Source organism: Sciurus carolinensis, chromosome 17, assembly GCF_902686445.1.
Source record: "Sciurus carolinensis chromosome 17, mSciCar1.2, whole genome shotgun sequence".
Lineage (NCBI taxonomy): Eukaryota > Metazoa > Chordata > Mammalia > Rodentia > Sciuridae > Sciurus > Sciurus carolinensis.
Genome location: NC_062229.1, coordinates 35,755,864 through 35,782,868, shown reverse-complemented (window position 1 = coordinate 35,782,868; position 27,005 = coordinate 35,755,864). Strand labels below are relative to the sequence as shown.

The window sequence follows — 27,005 nt, the reverse complement described above, 5'->3', positions numbered from 1 at the left end:
TATATTTAAACACATCAAAACTGTACACCTTAAATGGTGAATTTTAATTTCCATTAGTATACCTCAGTTAGAAGTTTAAGGTAGCCAGGCATGGTAGTGTACTACTATAAGCCCAGCTACTTAGGAGGTTGAGGCAGGAAGATTACAAGTTTGAGGCTAACCTAAGCAGCTTAAGACTATTTATCAAAAATAAAACTAACAAGGGCCAGTGGTAGAGAGCTTGCCTAGTATATGCAAAGTCCTACCCTCACCTCCCAAATCCACTAAAAAATAGAAAAGAAAATGAAAATTTAAGAAAAAAATATCAAATTTCTTGAAATTTTGCAAAATTAATGATTTAAAATAATTTTTTGACAGAGTAAGCTAAGTGGTAGCCCACTCTCCTGGCAGCCTCCAGGCCCTCCCTGGGTTCAATCCCCAGTACCACGGAAAAGTTTAAATTAAGAAAAAAAAAAAAAAAAGGTGCTAGATATGGTGGCACATGCCTGTAATCCCAGGACTCAGGAGGCTAAAGCAGGAGGATCCCAAGTTCTAGAGCAGTCTCAGCAACTTAATGAGCCCTGTCTCAAAAAAATAAAAAAGGACTGGGCATGTTGCTCAGTGGTAAGAGCACTTGCCTAGCATGTGCAGGCCCTGGGTTCAATCCCTAGCAGCACACACAACCCAGAGGGTGGAGGGAGTGTGTATTTTTATATATGTGTGTGCACACACACATACATACACACATTTTTGTTTGTTTGTTTGTTTTCTGGCAGCTGGATATTGTGGTGCAGGCCTGTTATCCCAACAACTTAGTAGACTGAGGCAGAAGGATCACAAGTTCAAGACCAGCCTCAGCAACTTAGTGAGAATTTGTCTCAAAAAGAACTAGGACTAGCCAGGCTTGGTGACACACACCTACAATCCCAGCTGCTTGGGAGGCTGAAGCAGGAGGATTGGGAGTTCAAAGCCAGCCTCAGCAAAAGCGAAGCACTAAGCAACTCAGTGAGACCCTGTCTCTAAATAAAATACAAAATAAGCCTAGGGATGTGTGTCAGTGGTTGAGTACCCCTGAGTTCAATCCCCTGTACCCCCCAAAAAAGGGGGGACTGGGGCTCTAGCTCAGTGGTAAAATACTGAGTTCCAAAACTTTATAAAATATTTTGGGGGCAATCTTCATATATATATATATATATATATATATATATATATATATATATGGAACATAACCATGAATAATTGATGTATCATGTGTCTCATGTATCTCTCATTTATGAAGTGGCATGACATCAAAACTTAGTTTGTTAAGAACAAATAAAAAATTTCTCAGGAACAGGTGTATCTCAGTGGCAGACCCCCAAAGTCCTAGATTCAGTCCATGGTCCTCTCCCCCCAAAAGAAACTCTACTTGTATTTGACATATATTTCTCACACAGGCTGCACTATCCATTACCTCTTCTACATGTAATTTCTAAGCACTTGAAATGTGGTCAGCATGAGCTACAATCTCTGCTACTCTAGAGGCTGAGGTAGTTTAGCCTGAAAAATTTAGTGATACCCTGTCTCCAAATAAAATAAAGGCTCAGTGGTAGAGTGCATCTTGGGTTCAATCACCAATAACACACATTAAAAAAAAGAAAAAAGCCTAGTAAGAACTTAACTGTGTTGCTCAAGTGTAAAATACATGCCATATTTTCAGAACTTACTATTAAAATAAAATATATCAATAAGTTATATTGATTATATGTTGAATTTTTTTATTTTTTGACATACAAATGGAATATATCTAATTCTGATTAGGATTGAAATGATATTTTGGATGATTATGTTCGGCTTGTTGGAAATATTGATATGTCACAAAAAATCAAACACATGCTCAAAAGTTGGTGGGCAAGGCATTTACTTCTGACAGAAGGGCATGTTACAGAACCTGACTAGCAAACTTCCCTTGGGGGGCAGTCCCTTGGTTATACCTAACCATGCGCTGTCCTTCATCCTGATTGGAGGACTTAAGTATAATCTATGCGATAGGCTAATTTTAAAATTAGGGTGAGTAAAAAGGAAGGACTATAATTAAAATGGCTTCATTCGGATACAATTTAGGCTGAATACTGTATTCTGAAAGTGGACCACCAGTCTTTCCATTTCTCACAGGTTAGTACCTGACTGTAATACCACAGACTCAGGAGACTGAGGCAGGAGGATCACAAGTTCAAGACCATTTCTCAAAGTAAAAAGGACTGGTGGTGTAGCTCAATGGTAGAACACACCTGGATTCAAGCTCCAGTATGCGGGGGGGCCAGTGGCGGGGTGGGGGGAGTAGGTGAAATTGATTTTAATGTATTTAACCCAACGTGCCTTTTTTTTTTTTTTCCCCCTCCTTTCTTTCCATATTGGAGATTGAACCCAGGGATGCTCTACCACAGAAGGATCTCCCCAGCCATTTTTATTTTTTTATATTGAGACAGGGTCTCAGTAAGTTGCACAGGCTGACCTCGAACTTGTAATCCTTCTGCCTCAGCCTCCTGGATAGCTGATATTAAAAATTCTATTTTCTAGGACTGGGGTTGTGGCTCAGTGGTAGAGTGCTTGCCTAGAACTTGTAAGGCACTGGGTTCCATCCTCAGCACAACATAAAAAATAAAGTTTAAATGAAGGATACTCCTTGTTTTAGTCAGCTGTTTTGCTGCTATGATCAAAAGACCTGACAAGAACAGTTTTTTATTTGGGATTCAGTTTCAGAGGTCTCAGTCTACAGATGGCTAACTCCATTGCTCTGGCCTGGAGGTGAGACTGAACATCATGGTGGAAGGATTTGGTGGAGGAAAGCAGCTCAGGACATAACATTCAGGAAACAGAGCTCCCACTCACCAGAGACAAAATATATACCCCCAGAGGTATACCCACAGTTATATGTCCTCCAGCCATACCCCACCTGCCTTCAGTTACCTCCCACTTGATCCCTATCAGCAAATGCACTGATGATGTTAAGGCTCTCACATAACCAATCATTTCAACCTCTGAACCTTGTTGCATTTTCTAACACATGAGCTTTTGGGAGACACCACAAATCTAAACCATAACACTCCAGAATCTAGAAGAGTACAGCAGAACTAAAAATGACAGAAAATAATGTTGGGGGCTGGGGTTGTGGCTCAGTAGTAGACTACTTGCCTAGCATGCATGAGGCACTGGGTTCGATCCCAAGCACCACATTAAAAAAATAAAGGCATTATGTCCATCTACAACTAAAAATGTTTAAAAGAAAAAAAAAGAATGTTGGACCAACATGGGAAATATGTACACAGAAGTTAAAGCATTCCAAATAAATATGAAATTTTAGGGACTGGAGTTGTGGCTTAATGGTAGAGCGCTTGCCTGGTATCCATGAGGCACTGGGTTCTATTCTCAGCGCCACATATAAATAAATAAAGGTTCATGGACAACTATAATTTTTTTTTAATGAAATTTTAATTTATTTAATTTTTTTTTAATAGGAGACCCCCAAAATGGGTAAAAGGGAACATTGGGGTCAAATATATTAAGCCCTGCTAAGTTACTTCTCAAGTATAAATTGTGAAAAGTAATTAGTTCCTTCAGACTCTAATGTGACACTCAGTGAATTATTTCCCACTTAGTTAAAAGGGACCCTCTGTAGTCTAGTGTTTATAGAAGATAATGAAGCAAACAAATAGTTGATAACAAATTTTAACCAGTTTTAGTGTACTTCAGGAATTATATTTCTTTTGGTCTTACCCCCGTGGTGATGTTATAATTCTTAAGACATACACGATGTCTCAAAATCTTTTGTACCTCTTTTCACTTTTTCAGGACCCAACCTCATTTCAGTGTTTTGACTGAGGGTGATCCTACTGAAACTTCATCTAATAAGCTTTACCAAAGGACGGTCCTGTGTGTCCCACCTTCATACTATCAATAATTTGTGGGCTGGGGAGATAGCTCAGCTGGTAGAGTGCTTGCCTCGCAAGCACAAGACCCTGAGTTCAATCCCCAGACCCGCAAAAAAAAAAAAAGTAATTTGTGTTCACCTTGGTGTGATTCACATTTGCCTCTGAGGATCTGATTTAGATGAACTGGTGATCAAATTGATAACAAGCCCCTGTTAAAGTAATTCTCCATGGCTCCACAGAAATCCCACAGGGTTGCAGCTGACCTTTGACAAATCATTTAACTCTAGGCCTCTCTTTCCTCTTCTGTCAAATAAAGGAATTGCATTGGATGATAACAAGGTCCTGACCATCTATAAAATGTGAAATTTCTTTGACTTTGTATTTTATTTGCTCCATGGAATAGGACTGAGCTCTTTGGGATACTAGATTTATTGAAGATACTTTTGTAGCTTCCTTGGGCTGAACTTCTATTTGTGTTGGATTTGGAATGTGTTTGGAAGTAAAATTCCTTTTGTACAAAACTTTTTTTTTTTTTTTTTTTTGCGGTGCTGGGGATTGAACCCAGGGCCTTGTGTTTACAAAGCAAGCACGCTACCAACTGAGCTATATCCCCAGCCCACAAAACTTTCTAGAAAGTAAAATGAGCAAAGAAAGCAAAATGTTAATAGAAGACAGGAAGTGAAAAACAAATCAAACTTTTAAGATTTTCTTTTCTCTTTCTTTTTTCCTCCCTATTTGTTTTGGTATTAGGAATTGAACCCAAGGGTGCTTTACCAATAAGCCACATCCCCAGCCCTCTTCATATTTTGGTGGGGGTGGGTACTGGAGATTGAACTCAGGAGCACTTGACCCCTGAGCCACGTCCCCAGCCCTGTTTTATATTTTATTTAGAGACACAGTCTCACTGAGTTGCTTAGTGCCTCACTTTTGCTGAGACTGGCTTTGAACTCATAATCCTCCTGCCTCAGCCTCCTTATTTTTATTTTTTTGAGACAGGGTCTTGCTAAGTTGCCCAGGCTGGCCTTGAACTTGCGATCTTTCTGCCTCAGCCTCTCAAGTCATTGGGATTACAGGTGTGTGCCACCGCGCCCGGCTAGCCAGTTTTTCAAATAATTTTTACTTTGAGATTTCATCGTAGACTTATTTTCCTCCGACAAACGGTAACTGATTGCATTTCACTCATTTTAGCTTCTTTTAATAAGGGTTAATATTTCAGATACTTGGATAGATTCATGTAATTCATAGAATATGTGACTTGACAAATTTTAATGCCCAGTCTTGCGTAGCTTATTGTAATTTGGTACTTAAACGGGGAAAAAATAGAATCCCCATTCCTGTCTTTTCTTTCTTTCTTCTCTTCTTTTTTATCGGTTGGTGTTCTGCGGACCTACAGCTAGCTCGTCCAGCATGTAGGGGGAGAATGTGGGGTTTTGTCAGGTCCTCCACAGGGGGGAGAAGCTAGTGTGTCTCTTCCCTTGAGGTATAGCTCTTCCAGTCTGATGAACTGTCAGATCCACTGAGTGGTTGGTAAAGCAGATTGGACAGTGACTCCAGGAAGTGGTGGGGGGGTGATATATTAACCGGTAATAATCAAAAGTAAAGTGATTTCTCCACAGCCCTATAGATAGAACCATGTATGTTTCTAATGTTCCCAGTCTGCAGGAATTACTATTTTCTAAGAGGAAAAGGAGGCTGTTTGTGAGAGGGTGCTTAAGAGGTGAGTTGGGATGGATTACAAAGGCACAAAGAGCCATCTGAGTGCCAATGCTGAAAACCAGAAGCTGTTTAAAAAAAAGGGGGGAGGGCACCAAGAGAAGGAGCATAAATGTTGGTGTGCGTGTGGTTAATAAAAGTCGCTTAATCTCAGTGGCCCTTGAATGAAGTGCAAACCTAGACTTTTTGTTGTTGTTGTTTTGCACTGGGAATTGAACCCAGGACTTGCAAGCACTTTATCACTGAGCTATAACCCCTACCCCCCCAATGTTTTGTATTCACATATTTAGGTATTATAAAATAGAATTATTATTAAAGCCTTTCATCCTGTTATGATTTAATGTACTACTTTACAGTAAAAAAAAAAATTGAAGAAAACAGATTTTCACTTGCTTGTTCATCATTGTAGTTTGCGCTTACTGGGAAATAGAATCCTGCTGCAGATCTTACATGACTGATTTCTCGACCCAAAGTGGGCTTGACAGTGGACTGGAGCAGTAATAGCCCACCTACTGTCAGGAGAAGCCAGGGCAGACTTTTCCCAGCAAGCCTGACTGAGGTGGGCCTTGTCCTAGACCCTAGGACCTAGAGTATGCAGTTCCCTGGCTGTGGGAGCCAGGAACAGGGCAGGTCTACCAGCAGGAAAGTTTGGGGTCTGGGTACCTGCAGAACCTAAGTTAAAAGGTTGAAACCTGTGTTCTTTAGTAAGTACATATGAAGCAACTACTACAGAATGTTGAAAAATGGCTGTGAGTCTAGTAAACAGTAGGTGCTACTGCTTTTAGGGTGCTTATTTTTTTTTTGCCTTGACTCTTAGCAAAGTCACAGATGAAAGTGGATGATTAAACATCATGGCTGTCATTCATGTAGGACCTAAGTTTGTTTTTGAACTTTTTTTTTTTTTTTTTTTTTTAATACTGGGGATTGAACCCAGAGAGGTGTTTTACTACCAAGCTATATCCCCAACCCTTTTTATTTTTTTTGTTTTGTTTTCATTTGGGGTTTTTGTTTGGTTGGTTTTTGTTTGTTTTGGTGGGGACAGGTTCTTGGTGAGTTGCCCAAGCTAACCTCAGACTTGCAGTTCTCCTGCCTCAGCCTCCCACATTGCTGGGATTTTAGATGTGCACTTCTGCACCTTGGCTGCATTTCCATTTTAAAATAACTACAAATACAGCAATAGGAGAAATTTTAAGTCACCTAATCTTGTCATACAGGCCTAACTACTGGCAAAGATAGGAGATAGCTAATTATCCAATGCCTCCCTCTTCTGGTCCCATGAGTCCTCCATCAGGGAGAGCTCCCCCCTCGCCCCAGGCTTGCAGTGACTCCAGTTTTTGGATACCGCAGGATATTGATAGTATTTCATCAGGAAAATCCCTTTGGAAGTGGTTTTTCTTGCCTGCTTTCAAATTACTCTTTTGCGAACAGAGTTCAGAGTTCAGATTTGAAATCACATGCACAATATTGAAATATAAAAAACTGTATTATTTGGATTTTATTTTGTTTTTCATAAAAGGATTGGATAGAGTATACACACACACACACACACACACACACCTAGAACTTAGGAAAGTCATAATCAAAAATACTTATATTTAGAGCAGTCTTATGGTAGGACTGGAAGAGCAGTGGGTTGGGCGTCTACAGTGTTGAATGATAGTCCTGACTAACTTCACACTCCATGCTAGAGAATATATCTGACCACTTTGAATTTCAGTTCCTAGATTGATAAAACCAGGAACCGCATTAGACAGTCTTCAGCCTTGCCATAGTAGCCCACGGCCATTATCTTAATTTCCTTGTGCCTTCTCTAGGACCAATCTATTTTTCTGTGTTGGGAGACTGTTTCCTTTAGTGGATCATTTTCTAAGATTCTAGCAACCAGCTATCAGCTAGTGAAGAGTAAACACCTGACTACTTCTGAATTTGCCCAGTTCTGCTGCTTCACTAATAGGACCATTTCTAGTCAGAGGATTTCAGAACATTAGGAAACTGATGCTGTGATCATTATATTCTTCCTTAGACTGAAATTATATGAATGCACTTTAATGATAAGATATACATTGTAGGGGCTGGGGTTGTAGCTCAGTGGTAGAGCGCTTGCCTAATGTGTGAAGCACTGGGTTTGAGTCTCAGCACCGCATATAAACAAAGTAAAGGTCCATTGACAACTAAAAAAGCTATTTAATAAGAAGATGCACTTTGTAATTTGTAAATATAACTCAAAATCCTGCTTCTGAGTCTGGTCATTTGTGGTTGGCCATTCAGACCTCATTTGTATTTGACAAGGGTTTAAGATTGCTTTGTGGAACAGTTGTTTAACATTCAAGCAATCTATTAGTGTCAAGTCTTTAGCTAGATCCGTTTTAAATGAACTGCCCATTAAGTTGAAAACCAAGCAAATTTAGGTTTCTACCCCAACTTAGCAAAATCAATGTAATTTAAATTTTATCTTCATGTATGTTTATTCAAACTGGGTTCTTTTTCTTGAATATTCATTTAAGATAATAATTGTATAAGTGACTTTTTAAAATTCTTCTTCTTCTTCTTCTTTTTTTTTTTGCGGTGCTGGGGATCGAACCCAGGGCCTTGTGCTTGCAAGGCAAGCACTCTACTGACTGAGCTATCTCCCCAGCCCTAAAATTATTCTTGATACTACTACTTATCAAGAACTACAGGTCTGGGATTGTAGCTCAGTAGAGCGCTTGCCTAGCATATGTGAAGCACTGAGTTCAATCCTCAGCACCACATAAAAACAAAGTATTTTGTCTATACAACTAAAATATATATATACACACATATGTATTTTTATGTATTTTTTTTCTTTTTATGAACTACAGACTTTTTAATACCAGACTTTTTTAAACCAGTACCACACACTAAGCTAAATTAAGAGAATTCTTTAGTAACTATTTGGTTATATTTGGTGGATGGGAGTCAGTTGGATGGAAAGTAAAGATGATATTTACATAGTAATCAAACTGCTTTGGATGGTAGCTTTATCCATCATTCTGATTCTTACCATTAATGTCATGGCCTTCTCTCTTCTCATGCCCAGCTTGTTACAGCTGTAATTAGACATTGTTTGCTATTTAGCAAATATAACCATTGTCTGTTTTTTAACTCAGGTTTTTGTCCCTTCTCTTCTGTGTTCCAGGTGTTCCATACTTGCTTGCAGTGCTTATGTGGCTCTGGCTTTGGGTGATAACCTTATGGCTTTGAATCATGCAGATAAACTTCTTCAGCAGCCTAAACTGTCAGGATCTCTTAAGTAAGTGTGACTTACCCTACATGTACCTGGTTTGTCTTGTTTCAAGGTTTCTGGTACATGTTGCCTTTTTACTCCTCCAGTGGAATATATATTTGTGGAGAAAATAACAGCTTACAATTTTTCTTACTTCTTAGCAGTATTTTTTTTTAACCTATTGCACCTCAAGGATTAATGGAAATGGCATTTACTGTACTGAACATTAAAAAACCCAAACTTGGGACTATCTGCTGCTAGGTCTGACTGGAACACATTAGGCCCCAAAATACAGCAAGTCCTCAGAGAAAAGATCCGCAAAAAAAGAAATTTAAACCACCACAGTGTTGCACACCTGTTATCCTAGCAATTTGGAAGGCTGAGGCAGGAGAATTGCAAGTTCGAGGCCAGCCTCAGCAATTTAGCAAGGCCCTAAACAATTTAACAAGACCTTGTCTCAAAATGAAATACAACTGCTGGCTGTGGTAGCCCACTCCTGTGATCCCAGCAGCTTGGGAGGCTGAAGCAAGATGATTGCAAGTTTGGGATCAGCCTGGGCAATATAAAAAGACCCTGTCTTTGAGGTTTTTGTTTTTGTTTTGTTTTTTTGGTACTGGGGATTGAATCCAGGGGTACTTTACCACTGAGCCACTTCCATAACTCTTTTTTATTTTATTTATTTTTGAGACAGGTTCTCACTAGGTTGCCAAGGCTGGCCTCAAATTTGGGATTCTCCTGCCTGAGCCTTTGGAGTCACTGGGATTACAGGCATGTGCCAGCTCACCCCACTAGGGAGACCCTATCTCAAGTTCAAAGCCAGTCTGAGCAACCTGCAAGGCCTTAAGCAAATTAGTGAGACCCTGTCTAAAACTGAAAAAGGGGCTGAGAATATGGCTCAGTGGCTAAGCACCCCTGGGTTCAATCCCCAGTATCCAAAAAAAGGTACAGTGGGGGCTAGGTGTGTAGCTCAGTCATAAAGCACCTCTGGGTTCAATCTCCAGTACCAAAGAAACTATAACAGCTTAGTTTTGTTTTGTTTTGTTCTCATGTAGGAAAAGTCATTAAAAGTTTGATCAGGGGCTGCAAGTGTCACTCAGTGGGACAGCATCTTAGCATGTACAAGGCCTGGGTTTGATCCCCAGTACACACACAAAAAAAAAATTTTTTTTTGAGCTACAGTATTATATATCTAAGGCTTTATAAAATCAGTCAGGTGATGATGCGGGAAATGACTCAAAGTAAGAAACTGGAAGAAGCAGACTGTTATAAGCCAGGCAGGTGTTCTTCTGATATCACATTAGTGGGCATAAAAATAGGTGGCATGGAAAGCAGAAAATCTTTGGATTAGAGGTAAAGTTTGTCTAGCAAATGTCTGATCTGGAACCCTGGTACTTTCTAGTTTTCCAGCAGCAGAGACTGAAGGAATCTGATTTTTTTTTGAGGGGGTACCAGGGATTGAACCCAGAGGCACTTAACCATTGAGTCAATATCCCCAACCCTGTTTATTTTTTTTATTTTAGACAGGGTCTTGCTAAATTCCTTAAGTTCTTACTAAATTGCTGAGGCTGACTTTGAACTCTTGATCCTCCTGCCTCAGCCTCCCAAGTTGCTGGGATTACAGGCATGCGCCACTGTACCTGGCAGAAATCTGATAATCTGATTCTGATGCTCCACACAGTAGGCATTCATTTTTGGATCTTTATTACCTTCTTGTGTTAATATTCTCTTGAAAAAAAAAAAAAAAAAAAAAAAGAGCACAAATTGGCCAGTTTAAACTGCATTTTTAATTGATGTATGTGTGCTTTGTTTCATTTGACTAAAATAAACATTACTGTAAGTTTTAAGGTGTTTTTAAGGAGAAAATTTAACCCTCAGTTGATCTATTTTTCCTAATTCAAGGATATAAAATATTTGAAACATACTCACTATAAAGTAATATAATACACCTGGTAATATTACTTATTGGGCATTTTGGTGATGACCTACTTTTCAGTTTGGAATATGTTTTTTCATTTTAGGTTTTTAGGCCATTTATATGCTGCAGAAGCCCTCATCTCTCTCGACAGAATATCCGATGCTATTACTCACTTGAACCCAGAGAATGTCACTGATGTCTCCTTAGGGATCTCTTCAAATGAGCAGGACCAAGGTTAATGAGGACACATTCGATCAAAATTGGTCACTGTTTTTACTTCCTTCCTGTCGTAATTCAGGATGTGTAGAAACTTAAGGGTATGGTTGTAAAGGGAAGAAAGTATCAGACTGGCTTTCTATATTTTGGGTTATACTTACTTTGTAATATTTGTTAAGTGATCCTATGAGTTGGTCATTTGGTCTAAATTCTTAATTTTGAAAGACTGATGTTAAGAGGATTTTTTTTCTCCTTTCTTTTTATAAAGAAATGGGGTCCTCCTTCCTTTCCTTCCCTTTCTTTCAAGAAATGGGGTCTTATTACATTGCCCAGGCTGGTCTTAAACCAAGACTGAAGGGATCCTCCTGTCTCAGCCTCCAGAGTAGCTGGACCTACAAGCTCCTGCAACCACACCCAGCTTAGAGGATTCATTTGGGTTTGATTTTGAGTCTGTATTTTTACTTCGGGCAGATCTCGAATCCATGAGGGAAGGAAAATATTTTCAAAAGTTAATTTTAAGTTGTGATTAAGCTTTTGAAGAAGTGAAATTATGTGGCCCGCATTCCTTTATTTGAGTTGAGCTCTCAGGATTGGGGTGGTAGATGGTAGCATTCTGACATATTTTAATAGAACCTCCAATACATTAATAGTAAATATTGTGACTAATTACTTTATATTAAGTTGCTACTTTATAAGGAGACTTAGATTTTTAAAAAATATGCTTTGTTGCCCTGTCCCTTAGATTTATTTTCATGTCTCTGTAGGATCAGACAAGGGCGAAAATGAAGCAATGGAATCCTGTAAGTAAGAAGTTTTGAAGGCTGGGGGTGTGACCCAGTGGTAGAGCACTTGCTTAGTATGCATGAGGCCCTGGGTTCAGTTCCTAGCACTGCAAAAAAAAAAGAAAGAAAAAGCTATGTAAATATTTAAATAGCCTGTCCTGCATCCCCAAGTTCTAGACCCTAAATCTTCTGTCCTTTGCCTACCTGAGAAGTAGTGCTGTGCTTCACTGAGTGGCTCCTCAGGGCTGTAGATTGGGCTGCTCCCTCGGCCTGAGCACAGACTCTTCACTATGTCCATGGTCTTTCCACAGCTGGGAAGCGGGCCCCTCAGTGCTACCCCAGTTCTGTCAACTCTGCCAGGACAGTGATGCTATTCAATCTTGGCAGTGCATACTGCCTAAGGAGCGAATATGACAAAGCACGAAAATGTCTGCACCAGGTAAGGCCACAGTGGGTAAAGCTGAACCTTCTTGTAAAGCAGCCAGCAAATGGTTTGAGAATTACCATTTGTTTTTTGTTTTTGTTTTGTTTGTTTGTTTGTTTGTTTGAGGCTTTTGGTCAGTTTGTTAAATTGGAATCTTATTTTCAAGTTTAAGAATATTCTTGACTTGGGAGACTGAGGCAGGAGGATTGCAAGTTCAAAGCCAGCCTCAGCAACTTAACAAGACACACAGCAACTCAGCAAGAGAGACCCTGCCTCTAAAATAAAATACAAAAAAGTGTTGGAGATGTGGCTCGGTTGTTAAGTGCCCCTGGGTTCAATTTCAAGTACCAAAAACAAATACTCTTGAATGGTAAATAACTGATCAGCATTGCAAATGAACATACACATTTCATGGAAAGTGTTTCCTGATGATTTATTTTTCTTTGAGGGGGTAATACCAGGGATTGAACCTAGGGGTGCTTAACCTGTGAGCCACATCCCCATTCCTTTTTTTTTTTTTTTTTTTTTTTTTTTTTTTTTTTTTGGGGGGGGGGGGGGGGGGAGGTGCTGGGGATTGAACCCAGGGCCTTGTGCTTACAAGGCAAGCACTCTACCGACTGAGCTCTCTCTCCAGCCCCCCATTCCTTTTTATAATTTATTTTGAGACCAAGTCTTGCTAAGTTGCTTAGGGCCCCACTAAATTGCTGAGGATGGCTTGAATTCATGATCTTCCTGCCTCAGCCTCCCCAGACAGCTAGGATTATAGGCATGGGCTACTGAGCCCAGCCTGATGTATGTATGTATGTATATACATTTTTTTTTTTTTTTTTTTTTTTTTTTTTTGTACCAGGGATTGAACTCAGGGGCACTTGGCCACTGAACCACCTCCCCAGCCCTTTTTCATATTTTACTTTAGAGACGGGTCTTACGAAGTTGCTGAGACTGGCCTTGAACTTGTGACCCTTCTTGCCTCAGACTCCAGAGTTGCTGGGATTTCAGGCTTGCTACCACCACCATGCCCAACCCTAGTGAGCATTTCTGATCCAAAATCACAAAAGTGACACACAATCCAGGGAAGCATGTTTGATATTATCTAGGAATTGAGTGTATGAATTAAACCGGTAAAAGTTAAGATGTCTCACTGTTCTCAGTAGCAAGGCTAAGGTATTTTAACAACCCTTTTAAAAGTGTCCCTGGGACTTGGGGATAAAGTATGTGCCTAGCATGCACAGACCCGGGTTTTGACACCCAGCGCCACAAAATATTAAAAGTAACTTAAAAAATAGAAGTGCCCCTGCACCCTAATTACAGCAAACAGGGCTTTTGATCTAAAGTTACAGTGTGTACAGTCCAGTTCAGGTTCTCATATAGCAGGTGGCCATGGCTGCTGACACGCTGGGAGAGACAGATGGGGTCAGGCCTGGTTTGAGGTCTGAGAGGGTTTTGTTTTGGTCCTTGGTTTTTAGGTTAATCCAGTGACTGGATCTTTGTTAATTGGGAGGCCCACCCTGCCTAGGAGGACAGAACAATGACATGAGGAGTTGGAAAGGCCTCCAAGTAGATGTTTCCAAGATAGCCTGCCCACCACTGACCATTCTGAGCCACTAGTAGGCAAAATGCCATTAAACCTCATAATGTTGTAGCCTTGGATTCTTGTATTTTATGAAAAAAAAAAAAGTTGCAGACTGTGGTCAATGCAAAGAATAGCACATCCTGTGTTTACTAGCCACTTGCAGGGAAAGAGTTTTTAATATCCACAAAATGGTGACCATGCTCTTGCCTATAATAAAGGTAGGCCTATAAATATAGAAATCTTTTCTGGACTAAGTTGTTATATCTCAATGATGTAAGATGAATAAAAGCCTCTTTACACCAGGCACAGAGTGGCACACAGAAAGCTGAGGCAGTAGGATCACAAGTTTGAGGCTAGCCTGAGTAATCTGTTGAGGCCTTAAGCAACTTAGCAAAACCTTGTCTCAAAATATAAAAAAGGGCTGGAGATGTAGCTCAGTGGTAAAGCGCCCCTGGGTTATGTCCCTAGTATAAATGAATAAATGAATGCATACATGCTGGGGATATAGCTCAGTGGTATAGTACCCATGGGTGCAATCCCTAGTAACCCCCACACACCAAAAAAAGGCTCCCTACCCCAATGTAAGGTCATAAGCTCTTTATATGAGGCTCCCCCCTAGCCTGGGATTTCTCCTAGTATGCCAGGAACTGACCCAATGCAAGTTTCTAGTCCCCTCACAAAACCCTGCATTCAGGCCTCCTGTTTCAATGCCATTTTCCCATGAACTGGGCATGGTGATGTACACCTGTAATCCAGCTACTCTGGAACATGAGGCAGATGGATCACAAGTTCCAGGCCAGCCTCAGCAATTTAGCAAGATCCTGTCTCAAAAAGTACTGGGAATGTAGCTCAGTTGTCAGGTGCTCTTGGGTTCAGTCCCCAGTACTGTGATAAATAAATACCATTTCCCCCCATTTTATGCCAGATCCCTACCTGCAAGCACTAAGACAGACCTCCCTTATTCCCACATCTCCTGATTCAAAAGGACTTACTCTAGGACTGAGGGTGTATCTCAGTGGTAGAGTGTTTACCAATGTGCACAAGACCCCAACACCACAAAAAAAAAAATTTAATTTAAAAAACAGACCTTTCTTCAAGGACTGGAGAGCTGGGGAAGTAACTCAGTAGTAGAGTGCTTGCTTATAACGTGTGAGGCCCTGAGTTCAATTCTCAGCACTGGGAAAAAATCTTTCTCGAGGCGGGTATGGTGACACACACCTGCAATCCCCATGACTCTGGAGACTAAAGCAGAAGGATCTCAAGTTTGAGACTAGCCTCAGTAATCTGTCGAGGCCTTAAGAAACTTAGCAAGACCCTGTCTCAAATAAAATAAAAAGGACCAGAGATGTGGCTCAGTGGTGGAACATCCTGGCTATAACCCCCGGGAGGGGGAGGGGGCATTTTTTTTCTTTTCATTTTCATTGCACATTTCACTTAGCCTCTCTTCCTAGCATTAGGTAAATCTGGTCGTTATTTCCATGCATTATTGTCAAAGGAAGCCTTTGTCTTATCCCACATTTACCTCTGCTCAATAAATATTTGTAGAAGTACTATTAATCCTTTTAGATTAAGGGAAGAAGCAGAACAGTCTGGAAGCAGTAAGCAACTGACACTAGATGGGGAAATATAAGTTGATAAGGTGAGGAAAAGACTGCAGCCCAAAGAAACCCAACTGAGTAATGAAAACTATAATGCTTGGACCAGAGCAACCCAGGCTTTCCTTCCTTATTACTGAATTTATTTGACTAATTTCTGTGAGGTTTTAGTCCTTAATAATGAGAACATCGCCTGGTGCAGTAGTGCATGCCTGTGATCCCTGTGACTCAGGACGAGGCAAGAGGATGGCAAGTTCCAGGCCAGCTTCAACATTTTAGCAAGATCCTCCTATCTCAAAAAATAAAAAGGACGCAGGATATAGCTTAGTGGTAAAAGTACCCCCTGAGTTCCAGCCTCAGTACAGGGGTAGGGGGTGTTGGTGTTGGGCATTATACAGTCTAAATGAGGCATTTTTTGTGTATTGTCAGCTGTTTAAGTTTTACCTTGTTCCTGACATTGGCAACTTGCAGCTTATAGTATTGAAATTTCACTTAGGAAAACATGGGAATGCAGATTTTCATGTAAATACAGCTGTATCTGTGGTGCAGAGCAGCCAGCAGACATTGGACCTGTGATAATAGAGTCAGGGGTGTCCCCTATAGACAAGATATATAATTAAGAACCTGAGTTCAAGTCCTGTTACCAAAAAAAAAAAAGATAAAAAGGGCCAGTGACGTGGATTAGTGGCAAACCACCCCTAGGTTCAATCATCAGTACCAAAAAAATCCTCGCCCTAAACAACTTAGCAAGACCCTGTCTTGAGATAAAAAGGGCTAGGGTGGGGCTGGGGAGATAGCTCAGTCGGTAGAGTGCTTGCCTTGTAAGCACAAGGCCCTGGGTTTGATCCCCAGCACCCCAAAAAAAAAAAAAAAAAAAAAAAAAAAAAAGGACTGGGGATAGTAGTAAAAACATCCCTGGATCAATCCCTGGTTACCACCACCACGCCACCACGCCCCCCCCAAAAAAAAAAAAAAAAAATAGTGGATTCTACAGGACAAAGTTTAACTAAAAATTATTTTGTTGTTGTTGTTGTTGCTTGGAATTTGTATCTTAAGTTACTGGTTTTCATGGGTGTCTTTCTGTTTTGAACAAAGGCAGCTTCAATGATCCATCCAAAAGAGGTGCCCCCTGAGGCCATCTTGTTGGCAGTCTACCTCGAACTGCAGAATGGTGAGTATTTCCCTATAGTTAGGACTGTATCCCCTCAAAGAGCCCAAGGTTATTTTTGTCTGCTTTTTCTCTTAAAAATCAAGACTTTGGGCTGGGTATGGTGGTACACACCTATAAATACAATGACTCAGGAAGCTGAAGCAGGAGGATCACAAGTTCAAAACCAGCCCCAGCAACTTAGTAAGGTCCTAGGCAACTTAGTGAGATCCTGTCTCAAAATAAAAAAAATAAAAGAGCTGGGGGTTGTAGCTGAGTGGTTAAACACCTCTGGGTTCAATCCCCAGTACAAAAAAAAAAAAAAAAAAAACTTTGTCCAGGCATAGTGGTGCCTGCCTGTAATCTAGGAGCCTGAGACAGTTAGATGGCAAGTTCAAGGCCAGCATCTGCAATTTAATGAGACCCTATTTCAAAATAAAATTATAAAGACTGGGCATGTAGCTCAGTGGTAGTAGAGTTCCCCCTGGGTTCAAACCCTAGTACCAGGGGGAGAAAATATACCTTCCTTAAAGATGTTGCCTATCAAGTTCTTCCAGTGAAAATGTCATAGTTAAGGAGTTGTGGTATCTTACAGATTAAGAGTATTTCCTTTTATCTGTGAAAATACAGAACTGCACCAAGCCCTGGATTCAATACCCAATACTACAGAAAAAGTCCATTGAGAGGCCAAGTGTGGTAATGCACACCTATAGTCCCAGTAACTTGGGAGGCTGAGCAGAAAGATCAGAGTTCGAGGCCTGATTCTGTAATTTTTTTTTTTTTTTTTTTTTTTTAATGATACCCAGGGACACATCCAGCCCTTTTTATTTTTATTTTATTTATTTATTTTTCTGCCAGGGATTTAATCCTGGGACGCTTAACCACTGAGACACATTCTCTAATCCTTTTTATTTTTTTATTTTGAGACATGGTCTTGCTATGTTGTATATAGCCTTGCTAAATTGCTGAGGCTGGCCTCAAACTTGGAATCCATCTCCTTTGGCCTCCCAAGTAGATGGGATTACAGGCTCCCATTTTAAATCAGAATTTCTGGAGATGGAGCCTTGATATGGTGGTGCGTGCCCATAGTCACAGCTACCTGGGAGGCTGGGGCAAAAGAATGACAAGTTCAAGCCTGAGCAACTTAGTGAGACCCTGTCTTAAAATAAAAAGTAAAGAGGACTGGAGATCTAGCTCAGTGCTAGAGCATCCTTGGGTTTAGTCCCCATTACCACAAAAAAATAAATTGTTGAAAAACATTTTTTTCTGTGGATGGGATGGATGTGTGATACCAGTATCCAGTCAAGGCTGCAGACCATGACACTTATAGATCATCTTTTACCTCCCTTGTGGGATTCTGATGACCTGCTTTGTGTGGAGTGGTGGTACTTTGATATATGTGTGTGTGTGTGTGTGTGTGTGTGTTTTAATGGAAAGTGTTTTTACAGGTAATACCCAGCTGGCCTTACAGATCATCAAAAGGAATCAGCTGCTCCCTACAGTGAAAACACACTCGGAAATGAGAAAGAAGCCAGTGTTTCAGCCTGTCCACCCGATCCAGCCCATCCAAATGCCAGCTTTCACCACTGTGCAGAGGAAGTGATATTTTGCTTTTGGGAAACTGTTACCTGAGACTAGGGGGAGCATTTATGGCCTTCTTAGTTGTATTACAACAAAATGAATGAAAGACAGATGGTAACGGGTGCTAGTTTTGAAGATACAATTTTGAGACAGTTCTACCCCTGAAATTTTTGGCAGCCACTCACTTAAAATTAAGGATTCACAAACTCATTTTCAGCCATTTTCTTTTAACCCCTGCCAAACAATTAATTTTGAACCATTATATGATGTATCTGTGTCATAGCAATTAAAACATGGTCTTATCAGAATAGTCTTGGTAGTCTTTCTTGCAACTGTTTAAGAGTACTTTAACGTAGAGTGCTTGCCTTGTAAGCACAAGACCCTGAGTTCGATCCCCAGCACCCAAAAAAAAACAAAAACAAAAAAGAGTACTTTAACATCTGAGATTTAGTACTGAAGTTTAAAAAATTGACAGAGTCAGAGTCGGTGGTGTACACCTGTATTCCCAGCAAGTCGGAAGGCTGAATCAGAAGGATTGCAAGTTTAAGACTAGCCTCAGCAACTTAGTGAGACCTTGTCTTAAAATTTTAAAAAAGGGGGCTGGGGAGATAGCTCAGTTGGTAGAGTGCTTGCCTTGCAAGCACAAGACCCTGAGTTCAATCCCCAGCACCGCAAAAAAAAAAAAAAAATTTTTTAAAAGGGCTGGAGATGTAGCTCAGTGGTTAAAGGCCCCTAGGTTCAATCCTCAGTACCAAAAAAAAAAAAAAAAAAAAAAGAATACTGACAGAGAAGAACATGAAACTGGCACACACTTGTAAACCCAGCTACTTGGAAAATTGAGACAGGAGGATCACAAGTTCCAGGGCAATTCGGTGAGACCTTGTCTCAAAATGGAAAGGAATTGGGGTATAGCTGAGTGGTAGAGTATTTGCTTAGCTTGTGTGAGACTGTTCAGTTCCCAGAACTGCAAGGCAGTGGTGGGGAGGGATGATGACAATATTGACAGCGCTTGGTTAGAACTTGTACAGTTGAGTTAGAAAGAGATAACTGATCTGTTAGGAATCATTTGCTTAAAAATCACAGCCACGCATAGTGATGCTCAGGAGGCTGAGGCAGAAGGATCACAGATTTGAGACCAGTCTTGGCAACTTAATAAGACTCTGTCTTTTAATTTTAAAAAAGAAAGAAAAAGAAAAACAGAGATGACCTAGCTTCCTTAGGCTTCTTAAAGTCTTTTGCAAATAAGATGAGAATAGGTAGGACCTTTGCTTTGGTATGAACACGGAGAGTGACCCCCCAACCCCCACCAAACGTCAGTGTGTTGAAGGCTTGGCCCCCGGGGAGGCACCGTTGAAAGGTGGCAGTTTTTCTCCCTTAGGAGATGGTGGTATGGGAGGTCCTTAGACACTGGGGGGTTCCCTCAAAGGTAATTGTGGGACCCCACTGTTCCCCAATCTGTCCTGCTTCTTAGCTCACTCTTGAGATATAAGCAATTTGTTCCTTCACGTGCTCCCCACCATTGTCATTCAGCACTCTCGCCAGAGGCCCAAAGCAATGGGGCTGCCCAATCTTGAACTAAAACCTTCAGAACCATGAGCCAAAATAAACCTTTTTTCTTTTATGGTGTTTTGTTGTAGTAATACAAAGCTAATAAAACCCTTAGGATAGTATTGATCCAGGTCTGCAGCCTGGCTTTCCTAGCCTTTGACTGACAACAGCACTGTGGGACCCTCTCAAATGCTGCAGGATGATGGGACAGTAGCTTAGCCTGGGCTAGAGAGTGAGTGCACAGACTTCATAAAGTACTGGTACCCCACAGAGTCCTCCTGAACTGGGAAAAGGCCTGTAATTGATGCATGAAAATTTTGGAAAAATCTTAGGAAATTAGAATTTTGTTCTACTTGCTGATTGGTTTATGGGGAAACAGGAATACCTATGAAGGACTGGGTAAGCCCCATATTATACAAGAATACATTTGTGGGCTGGGGATGTGATTTGGCAGTAGAGAGCTTGCCTAGCATGCATGAGGACCTGGGTTTGATCCCCACCACACACACAAAAATACATTTGGTGATCTGGCACTAAGTAGCAAAAAATGAATGTTGTTCATTTATACTGGCAATTGACCAGAGGCACTTTACAACACTGAGTTACATCCCTAGCCCTTTTTATTTTTTATTGAGACAAGATCTCACAAAGTTGCTTAGAGCCTGGCTAAGTTGCTGAAACTGGTCTTGAACTTGCAATCCTCCTGCCTCAGCCTCCTGAGTCATTGAGATTACAGGCATATGCTACCATGCCCAGCTCTGGATCAATAATTTAAACAATGATTGTTTTTCTCTCATTTGAGGCATGTGTACATAGGTACCTGCTGGCTTTATTTCTAGTGTGCACATGTGCTCCTGAAATTATAATGAGTTATATCCCAGTTAACCCATCAGAAGTTGAAAATATCTTTAGTCCAAAATGTATTTAAAACACCTAATCTACTGAGCATCATGGCTCAGCAACACAAAACAGCCTGATTGTCCCTGATTTACAAAAGTCCTACTTAAAATTTTTCAGCTTTATGAAGGTGTAGGCTGGCATTTATTTATTTATTTATTTAAAGCTGAAGGATCAGTGATAGATTACTTGCCTAATATACACAGTATATACAGTTCCCTCTCCTGCACTGTCAGGAAATAAAAAGCTGACAGTTCTTATGCAGGAAGTCCTGGGTTACATTCCTAGCCAAGCATTACAGGGGGGAAAAATGTAAAAAACACTCAATAATCGGGAGGTGAGGCAGGAGGATCAGAGTTCAAGGCCAGCCTCAGCAACTCAACGAGACCCTATCTCTAAATAAAATATTAAAAGGGCTGAGGATGTGGCTAAGTAGTTATGCACACCCAGGTTTAAGCCTGGTGCAAAAAAAAAAAAAAAAAAGAGAATGATGGCTTAAAATAATAAAGATTTTATTGTTTTTCACTTTGAGTACAATGATCACTAAATTATATGAGCTATTCAATACTTTTTTGTTGTTGCAGTACTGGGTATGTGCATATGTACACAGGAGCATATATGCATTAGAAACAAGGCCAGCAGCTACCTTTGTACACCCATCTCAAGTGAGAGGAAAAACAATCATTGTTTAATTACTGATTCAGGGCTGCCTGCTTGACAGCAAATGCTCTACCGCTAAGCTAAGTCCCTAGGCTTGAATTTGTGATCCTCCTGCCTCAACATCCTGAGTAGCTGAGATTACAGACAAGAACCACCACAACTGGCAATAAAAAAGGTTTTGTGTTGTCACTGGGGAAGAGGTGTCTCCAAAGAAGGACCCGAAGAGTCTGCAGAGAGAAAGAGGAACTTGAGGACCAAAAGGGTCCTTGCCTTAAGTGACAGAATAGAATTTCAGTACATGCCAGTGGGAGGGATAGTTTTATTTAGGAAAGCAGATACATATTCAAGGGAGAAAGGGTAACTCAGGAGAGAGGTGCCTTTAAGGGTAAAGCAAGGAATACATATTCAAGGGAGACTACAAGTCATCTCCAGAGTGAAAGACATGGATTTGGGGTTCTCAGCTCTTCTTTTAAAGGAAATTTGGTGAGGGGTGGGTATAGAAAGGTTTGTATCAGTTCAGTGATTTCAAGATGGGTTCTGGTCTTCTCAGTTCTCAGGATCCTCAGGCTACCGTGGCCTTCATTAATCAACAGATAGCTAGCCCTGAGCTTGACATGGTCTCACATGCCTGTAATCCCAACAACTCAGGAAGCTGACGCAGGAAGATCACAAGTTTGAGACCAGCCTCAGCAGTTTAGTGAGACCCTATCTCATAATAAAAATTTAAAAGGGCTGGGGGGATGTAGCTCAATAGTAAAACACTCCTAGGTTCAATCCCCAATACCAAAAAAATAAGAGAAGACAGGCAAGGTGGCACATGCCTATAATCCTGGCAGCTCAGGAGGCTAAGGCTGGAGGATCTCGAGTTCAAAGTCAGCCTCAGAAAAAGTGAGGCACTAAGCAACTTAATGAGACCCTGTCTCTAAATAAAATACAAAATAGAGCTGGGGATGTGGCTCAGTGATTGTGTACCCCTGAAATCAATAAGAGAGACTTAGGGAGTGACATTCATGCATGGAAAAATATGTAGAACTTCTGAATTAAAATATTTTTCACACCAGGGCCTGGTGAGGCATGCTTGTAATCCCAGCTACTAGGGAGGCTGAGGCAAATGATACAGATGAGTTTGTTTATCCCTCCTACTGCCTATAGCAGAACCTGTTAACTCAGTCTGTGCTTTTTTTTTGGGGGGGGGGGGCAGTTACTGGGGATTGAACTCTGGGGCACTTGACCACTGAGCCACATCCCCAGCCCTATTTTGTATTTTATTTAGAGACAGCCTCTCACTGAGTTGCTTAGCACTTTGCTTTTGCCGAAGTTGGCCTTGAACTCTCCATCCTCCTGTCTCAACCTCCTTAGCCACTGGGATTACAGGTGTGTGCCACCATGACTAGCTCACTGGGACAAGTTTGGGGTAGAGTAGTTTCTTTGAGCCTGCTTTTCATTCTTTTTTCTTTTTTGTACCAACCCAGGGTTACTCTACCACTGAGCTCTACCCCAGCCCTTTTTATTTTTTTATTTTGAGACACGGTCTCACTAAACTGCTGAGGCTGACCTTGAACTTGGAATACTCTTGTCTCAGTCTCTAGACTCACTGGGATTACAGGTAGGCACCACTGCACCCAGGAGCCTACCTTTTCAAAGATGGGGATACTAAGTGTACCTACCTCATGGGGTTGGAATGAAGTTTAAGGGCCTGGCCGTGGTTTCCATTGCCCAATGTGCCTTGAACTCCAAATCTTTAAAAAAGAACTCCATAGTTTTCATGTGTGATGTAAAAGTGGTAACAAGGGACTTCCCTGAACCACTGCAATGGGGACTGGTGGTTGGGGAGGGGTCATCCTTGCAATAAATTACTACATCCTTTACCTTTTTTTTTTTTTAAGTTGCCAATGGACCTTTCTTTAAATAATGTATTTATATGCGGTGCTGAGAATTGAACCCAGTGCCTCATACATGCTAGGCAAGTGCTCTACCACTGAGCCACAACCCCAGTCCCATCCTTCACTTTTGATATTTATGTACAGTGTCTGGTGCATGATAGTTTTGCTAGTATATACTGGCTTTTTTGTTTGTTTTGGGTACCAGGGTTTAAACTCAGGGGCATTTAACCACTGAGCCACATCCCTAGCCCTTTTTATTTTAAGACAGGGTCTCAGTCTCCGAGCTGCCAGGATTACAGGCATGCACCACAGCACCCGGCTACTATATCAGTATCTTATGTTCTCATCCTATTCCTACCTGCCTTGCACATACCATCTTCTTTGAGGACAAAAAGTCCTAAGTCTCCCAGCCTCAGGTTGAATCTCCCCTCCTTTTTTCCTCGCCAGTCTGTAACTTCCAGTAGCACAGCTGTGACTCCTGCCCAGGGTTCCTATAGGGTGACCTTCAAGGTCTCTACAGGGTAACTCATCACCCTCCCTACTTAGCTTCTAAGACACCTTAGCTTACTTAGCTCTGTTACATCCCATGTGTTCCCCAAACTGGATTCTCTGCCATCTCCAAAAGAAGTCACCATTTCCCACCATAAGGGCACTGTTTCAGTCTACTATTTTCTCCCAGTTTCACTTGTCAGCATCCCAGTCACCTCATGCTGCCTCTCCGTGGTTCTAACTTCCGCCAAAGAGAGTCCTCTGGTGCACTAGCTCTTCCTTTCACGCATGCTTACTGAGGACCAGTGAAGATTTTTTTTGTTGTTGTTGTTGAGACCCAGTAGTAACTTGGCAAATCTGCAAGCAGGATCTACAGCCCATCCTTCATGACACATTCTTTGTCAACTGTTTCCCTCCTGGATTCTACCTTTCAGGACAGGCTGTGCATTATAGTGTGTGGATTTTTCTAGATGAACAATAAAGGTTGCTGCACAGAATATTTGGTGGTGTTTCCAAGTCTGGCAATGTTACACAGGACCTTAAGGTGGAGATGGCCTATTAACGTAACCCCCAGGTTCACAGGGCCTCAGCACCCTTGACCCTCTGAGCCTTACAGAGTGAGAGTTAAATAGCAGCCCAGGATGGGTGGGTTAGTTACTGGTCAAACTCAGCTGGCCCAGCCTAAAGTAAATAAACCCTTGCACAAAGCCAGCAATTTACACATTCATCTTCCCTTTCTCTCTGGGAAGGACAGGGGAGAATTGCTAGCTCTGGGGTGGGAGTGGGGCTGCCACGGGAGGAGGCAGCGAAGTTCATTAGCCCCCTCATTTGGGGCTAAGAGAATCCGTGTGGTGACAAACAATTGTCCTGGAGGATTTAGGGGGATTTGGCCAAGTGTCCCTGTGGGCCCCCAGCCTCCTCCTAATCCCGTCCACATTTCAGACTACTTAGGATCGCATTAAATGTCAAAGCCGGCGTTTAGGGAAATATCTACATTTCGTATGCATCGCCCGGGTCAAAAGAAAAGCTGAAACGAACCTTCCAGCATTTGGCGCGAGAGGCGCTCTGTGTGGTCCCGAGTGTGAATGGGAGGAGGGGGGCGGTGCCCCCGCGGCCTCCGGGCCTAGGAATGCGGGCCTTTCACATGTAGAAAATGCTAATGCTTTGTTCCAGCCTCGGCCTCCCGGAGGCGCAGAGGCGCCCGGCCGGATTGTCACAGCTGCATTTGCATGTGAGCGGCCCTTGTCCCCATCCCCACCCCCATATCTCCCCTCCCCCAGCCCAGCTTTGCTGGGGACTTCTGGGACACAAGAAAAGGCCGCCTGCAAATGTCCTCTGCCATCACTTAATCCCCAATAAAGCCACAGGTAGCTTACTCTCTGAATGGATTCTCCAGAGGCAGCAGGCAGGTGAATGCATACTTAAGATATGGACACTTGGAGTTATTTTATATGAAACAACGTAGGATTATTCCATCGAGGAAGAGCAAGGCGTTCGATGAACCATCCCCATTTCAGTTCTCGTGGCGAGCACCGTGCGGTTTGCTGGGATACTTACCGGGACCTCCAAACTGAGCAACACAGGGTCCATCCTCTTGGTGGGCATCCGAGAGGCCGCGGGGCCGCGGCGAAGGGAGAAGTTGTACCACGCACATTTTTAATGAAAGAGACACAACCCAAAGGGCTAAGGGGGCGTCCGTGGCCCCACCACAAGGCCACCCTAAACGCAAATGCTCAGCTGACAAGTGGCCGTCCTGGCGGCCGCACAGCGTCGCGCGTGGACCTGGGACTCAGGGCGCCACCTAACGGTTGCACGGTCGGCTCGGCGATCCCCGCTTTAAAACCCGGGGATGCAGTGAAGCCCAGGGCCGCGTCCCTGCAACAAGGCTCCAGAGCGCCGGGCGTGACCACCCGCCCCACACCAGGGACACCGCGCTCCGGGCGCCATCGGGTCCTGGAGCTGAGCCGCCAACACTCGGGTCCCAGAGACGCCGGACAGAAAAGCAGAATCCTGCTCCACCAATACTCTGTTGCTTCCAGTGATTGCTTTCATTACTTTCATTTACTTGCATTTTATTCATTTTCTTTTTTATTTCGCTTTATTTATTTTACTTTAATTATTTTGTTTTAGTTTTATTTCACTTTATTTCACTTATTTCATTTTATCGAATTTGTTTTATTTATTTATTTATTTATTTGGGGGGGGGGGTTCCTGGGGATTGAACCCAGGGCCTTGTGCTTATAAGGCAAGCACTTTACCGACTGAGCTATCTCCCCAGCCCTTGAATTTGTTTTATTGATCCATTTCGTTTTTATTTTTCCATTATTTAATTAAAATTTTACTCTTCCTCCTTTAATTAATTGGTTTCACTAATTATATCTTAATTTATTTTAATTGTGGGCGATAGAAAAATGTAACATTTTTCATCTTATTTTGGAGTTTGCATATTTTTCTGCCTCTGACTTTTGACAAATGGCAGAAGCAAGTCGTGTCAGCTATTTATCCATGGCGTTTGTCTCATCTCTACAATTAAATTTGAAGCATGAAGCATCCAAAAGTCAGAGACAAGGATTTAGGTCATCATTGGGCCAGGAAAGAATCTGTTAATTGACTGAATATCATTATTGCATATTTCTCCGGTTGACACAATGTCAAAAAATAAGTTAGGTCAATCAGATTTTGAAAACTCATCCAATGTGTTCTGAGCAAGACGTATTTGCCCAGTAAACAAGATAGAAGTCAAGAGGGGACCATAGGGTCCTAACTTCTAGAACTCCAAGTCACAGCTGGGATGTAACTCAGTGGTAGAGCGCTCACCTAGCATGTATGAGGCCCTGGGTTCAATCCCCAGCACTGCAAAAACAAAACAAAACAAAAAATTTCCTAGGGATGAAGACAAGGACCCAAAGATTTGAGGTATCATTTCAGGGGCAGAGAGAGAAGACCAGAGACTACTACGAGGGCATATTCCAGATAAACAAAAACAAGAAAGATCTGCCAAACTGCAAAGTTTCATGCTGGAGGGAGTTGTCTGCAATTTGAAGTGGGCAAGGGGGTCATTTGTCAGGGAAGTCCCAAACCCTATGGTTCTGTGGGTTCCACGGAAGGGCCTTAGTTAGAAGTCGTAACAAACACACATCACTAAGAAAATACCATACGATCAGGCTCCATGTAAATCCCAGACCCTGGAGGTTGAGGCAGGAGGATCTCAAGTTGTTTTTTGTTTTTTTGTTTTTTTTTTTGCGGTGCTGGGGATCGAACCCAGGGCCTGGCAAGCACTCTACCAACTGAGCTATCTCCCCAGCCCAAAATGGAGTTTTTTGTTTTTGGTTTTTTTTTTTTGTGGTGCTGGGGATTGAGCCCAGGGCTTTGTGCATGCAAGGCAGGTACTCTACCAACTGAGCTATCTCCCCAGCAGATCTCAAGTTTGAGGCTAGCCTCAGCAACT

The 27,005-nt window shown here is 41.8% G+C and overlaps 1 protein-coding gene and 1 non-coding gene across 12 annotated transcripts in view; one reads left to right on the top strand and one right to left on the bottom strand.

Moving 5' to 3' along the window:
* Cnot10 (CCR4-NOT transcription complex subunit 10) overlaps positions 1 to 18,382 on the top strand; it is a 66,573-nt gene extending 48,191 nt beyond the window's left edge. For 8 of the 11 annotated variants that reach the window (XM_047532227.1, XM_047532222.1, XM_047532221.1 and 5 more), the window contains 6 exons: positions 8,761 to 8,874; positions 10,866 to 10,996; positions 11,743 to 11,778; positions 12,072 to 12,199; positions 16,448 to 16,523; positions 17,948 to 18,382. In XM_047532227.1, coding sequence (XP_047388183.1) covers positions 8,761 to 8,874; positions 10,866 to 10,996; positions 11,743 to 11,778; positions 12,072 to 12,199; positions 16,448 to 16,523; positions 17,948 to 18,102 — 640 coding nt within the window. In that variant the 3' untranslated portion in view covers positions 18,103 to 18,382. The remainder of the gene's footprint in view (positions 1 to 8,760; positions 8,875 to 10,865; positions 10,997 to 11,742; positions 11,779 to 12,071; positions 12,200 to 16,447; positions 16,524 to 17,947) is intronic. The other 3 variants (XM_047532225.1, XM_047532224.1, XM_047532220.1) reach the window with 1 other exon arrangement.
* A 7,371-nt stretch (positions 18,383 to 25,753) lies between these two features.
* Trnai-uau (transfer RNA isoleucine (anticodon UAU)) lies at positions 25,754 to 25,833 on the bottom strand. Its single transcript has one exon. It is a non-coding gene; the product is annotated as a tRNA-Ile (tRNA).
* Between the last annotated feature and the right edge of the window lie 1,172 nt (positions 25,834 to 27,005).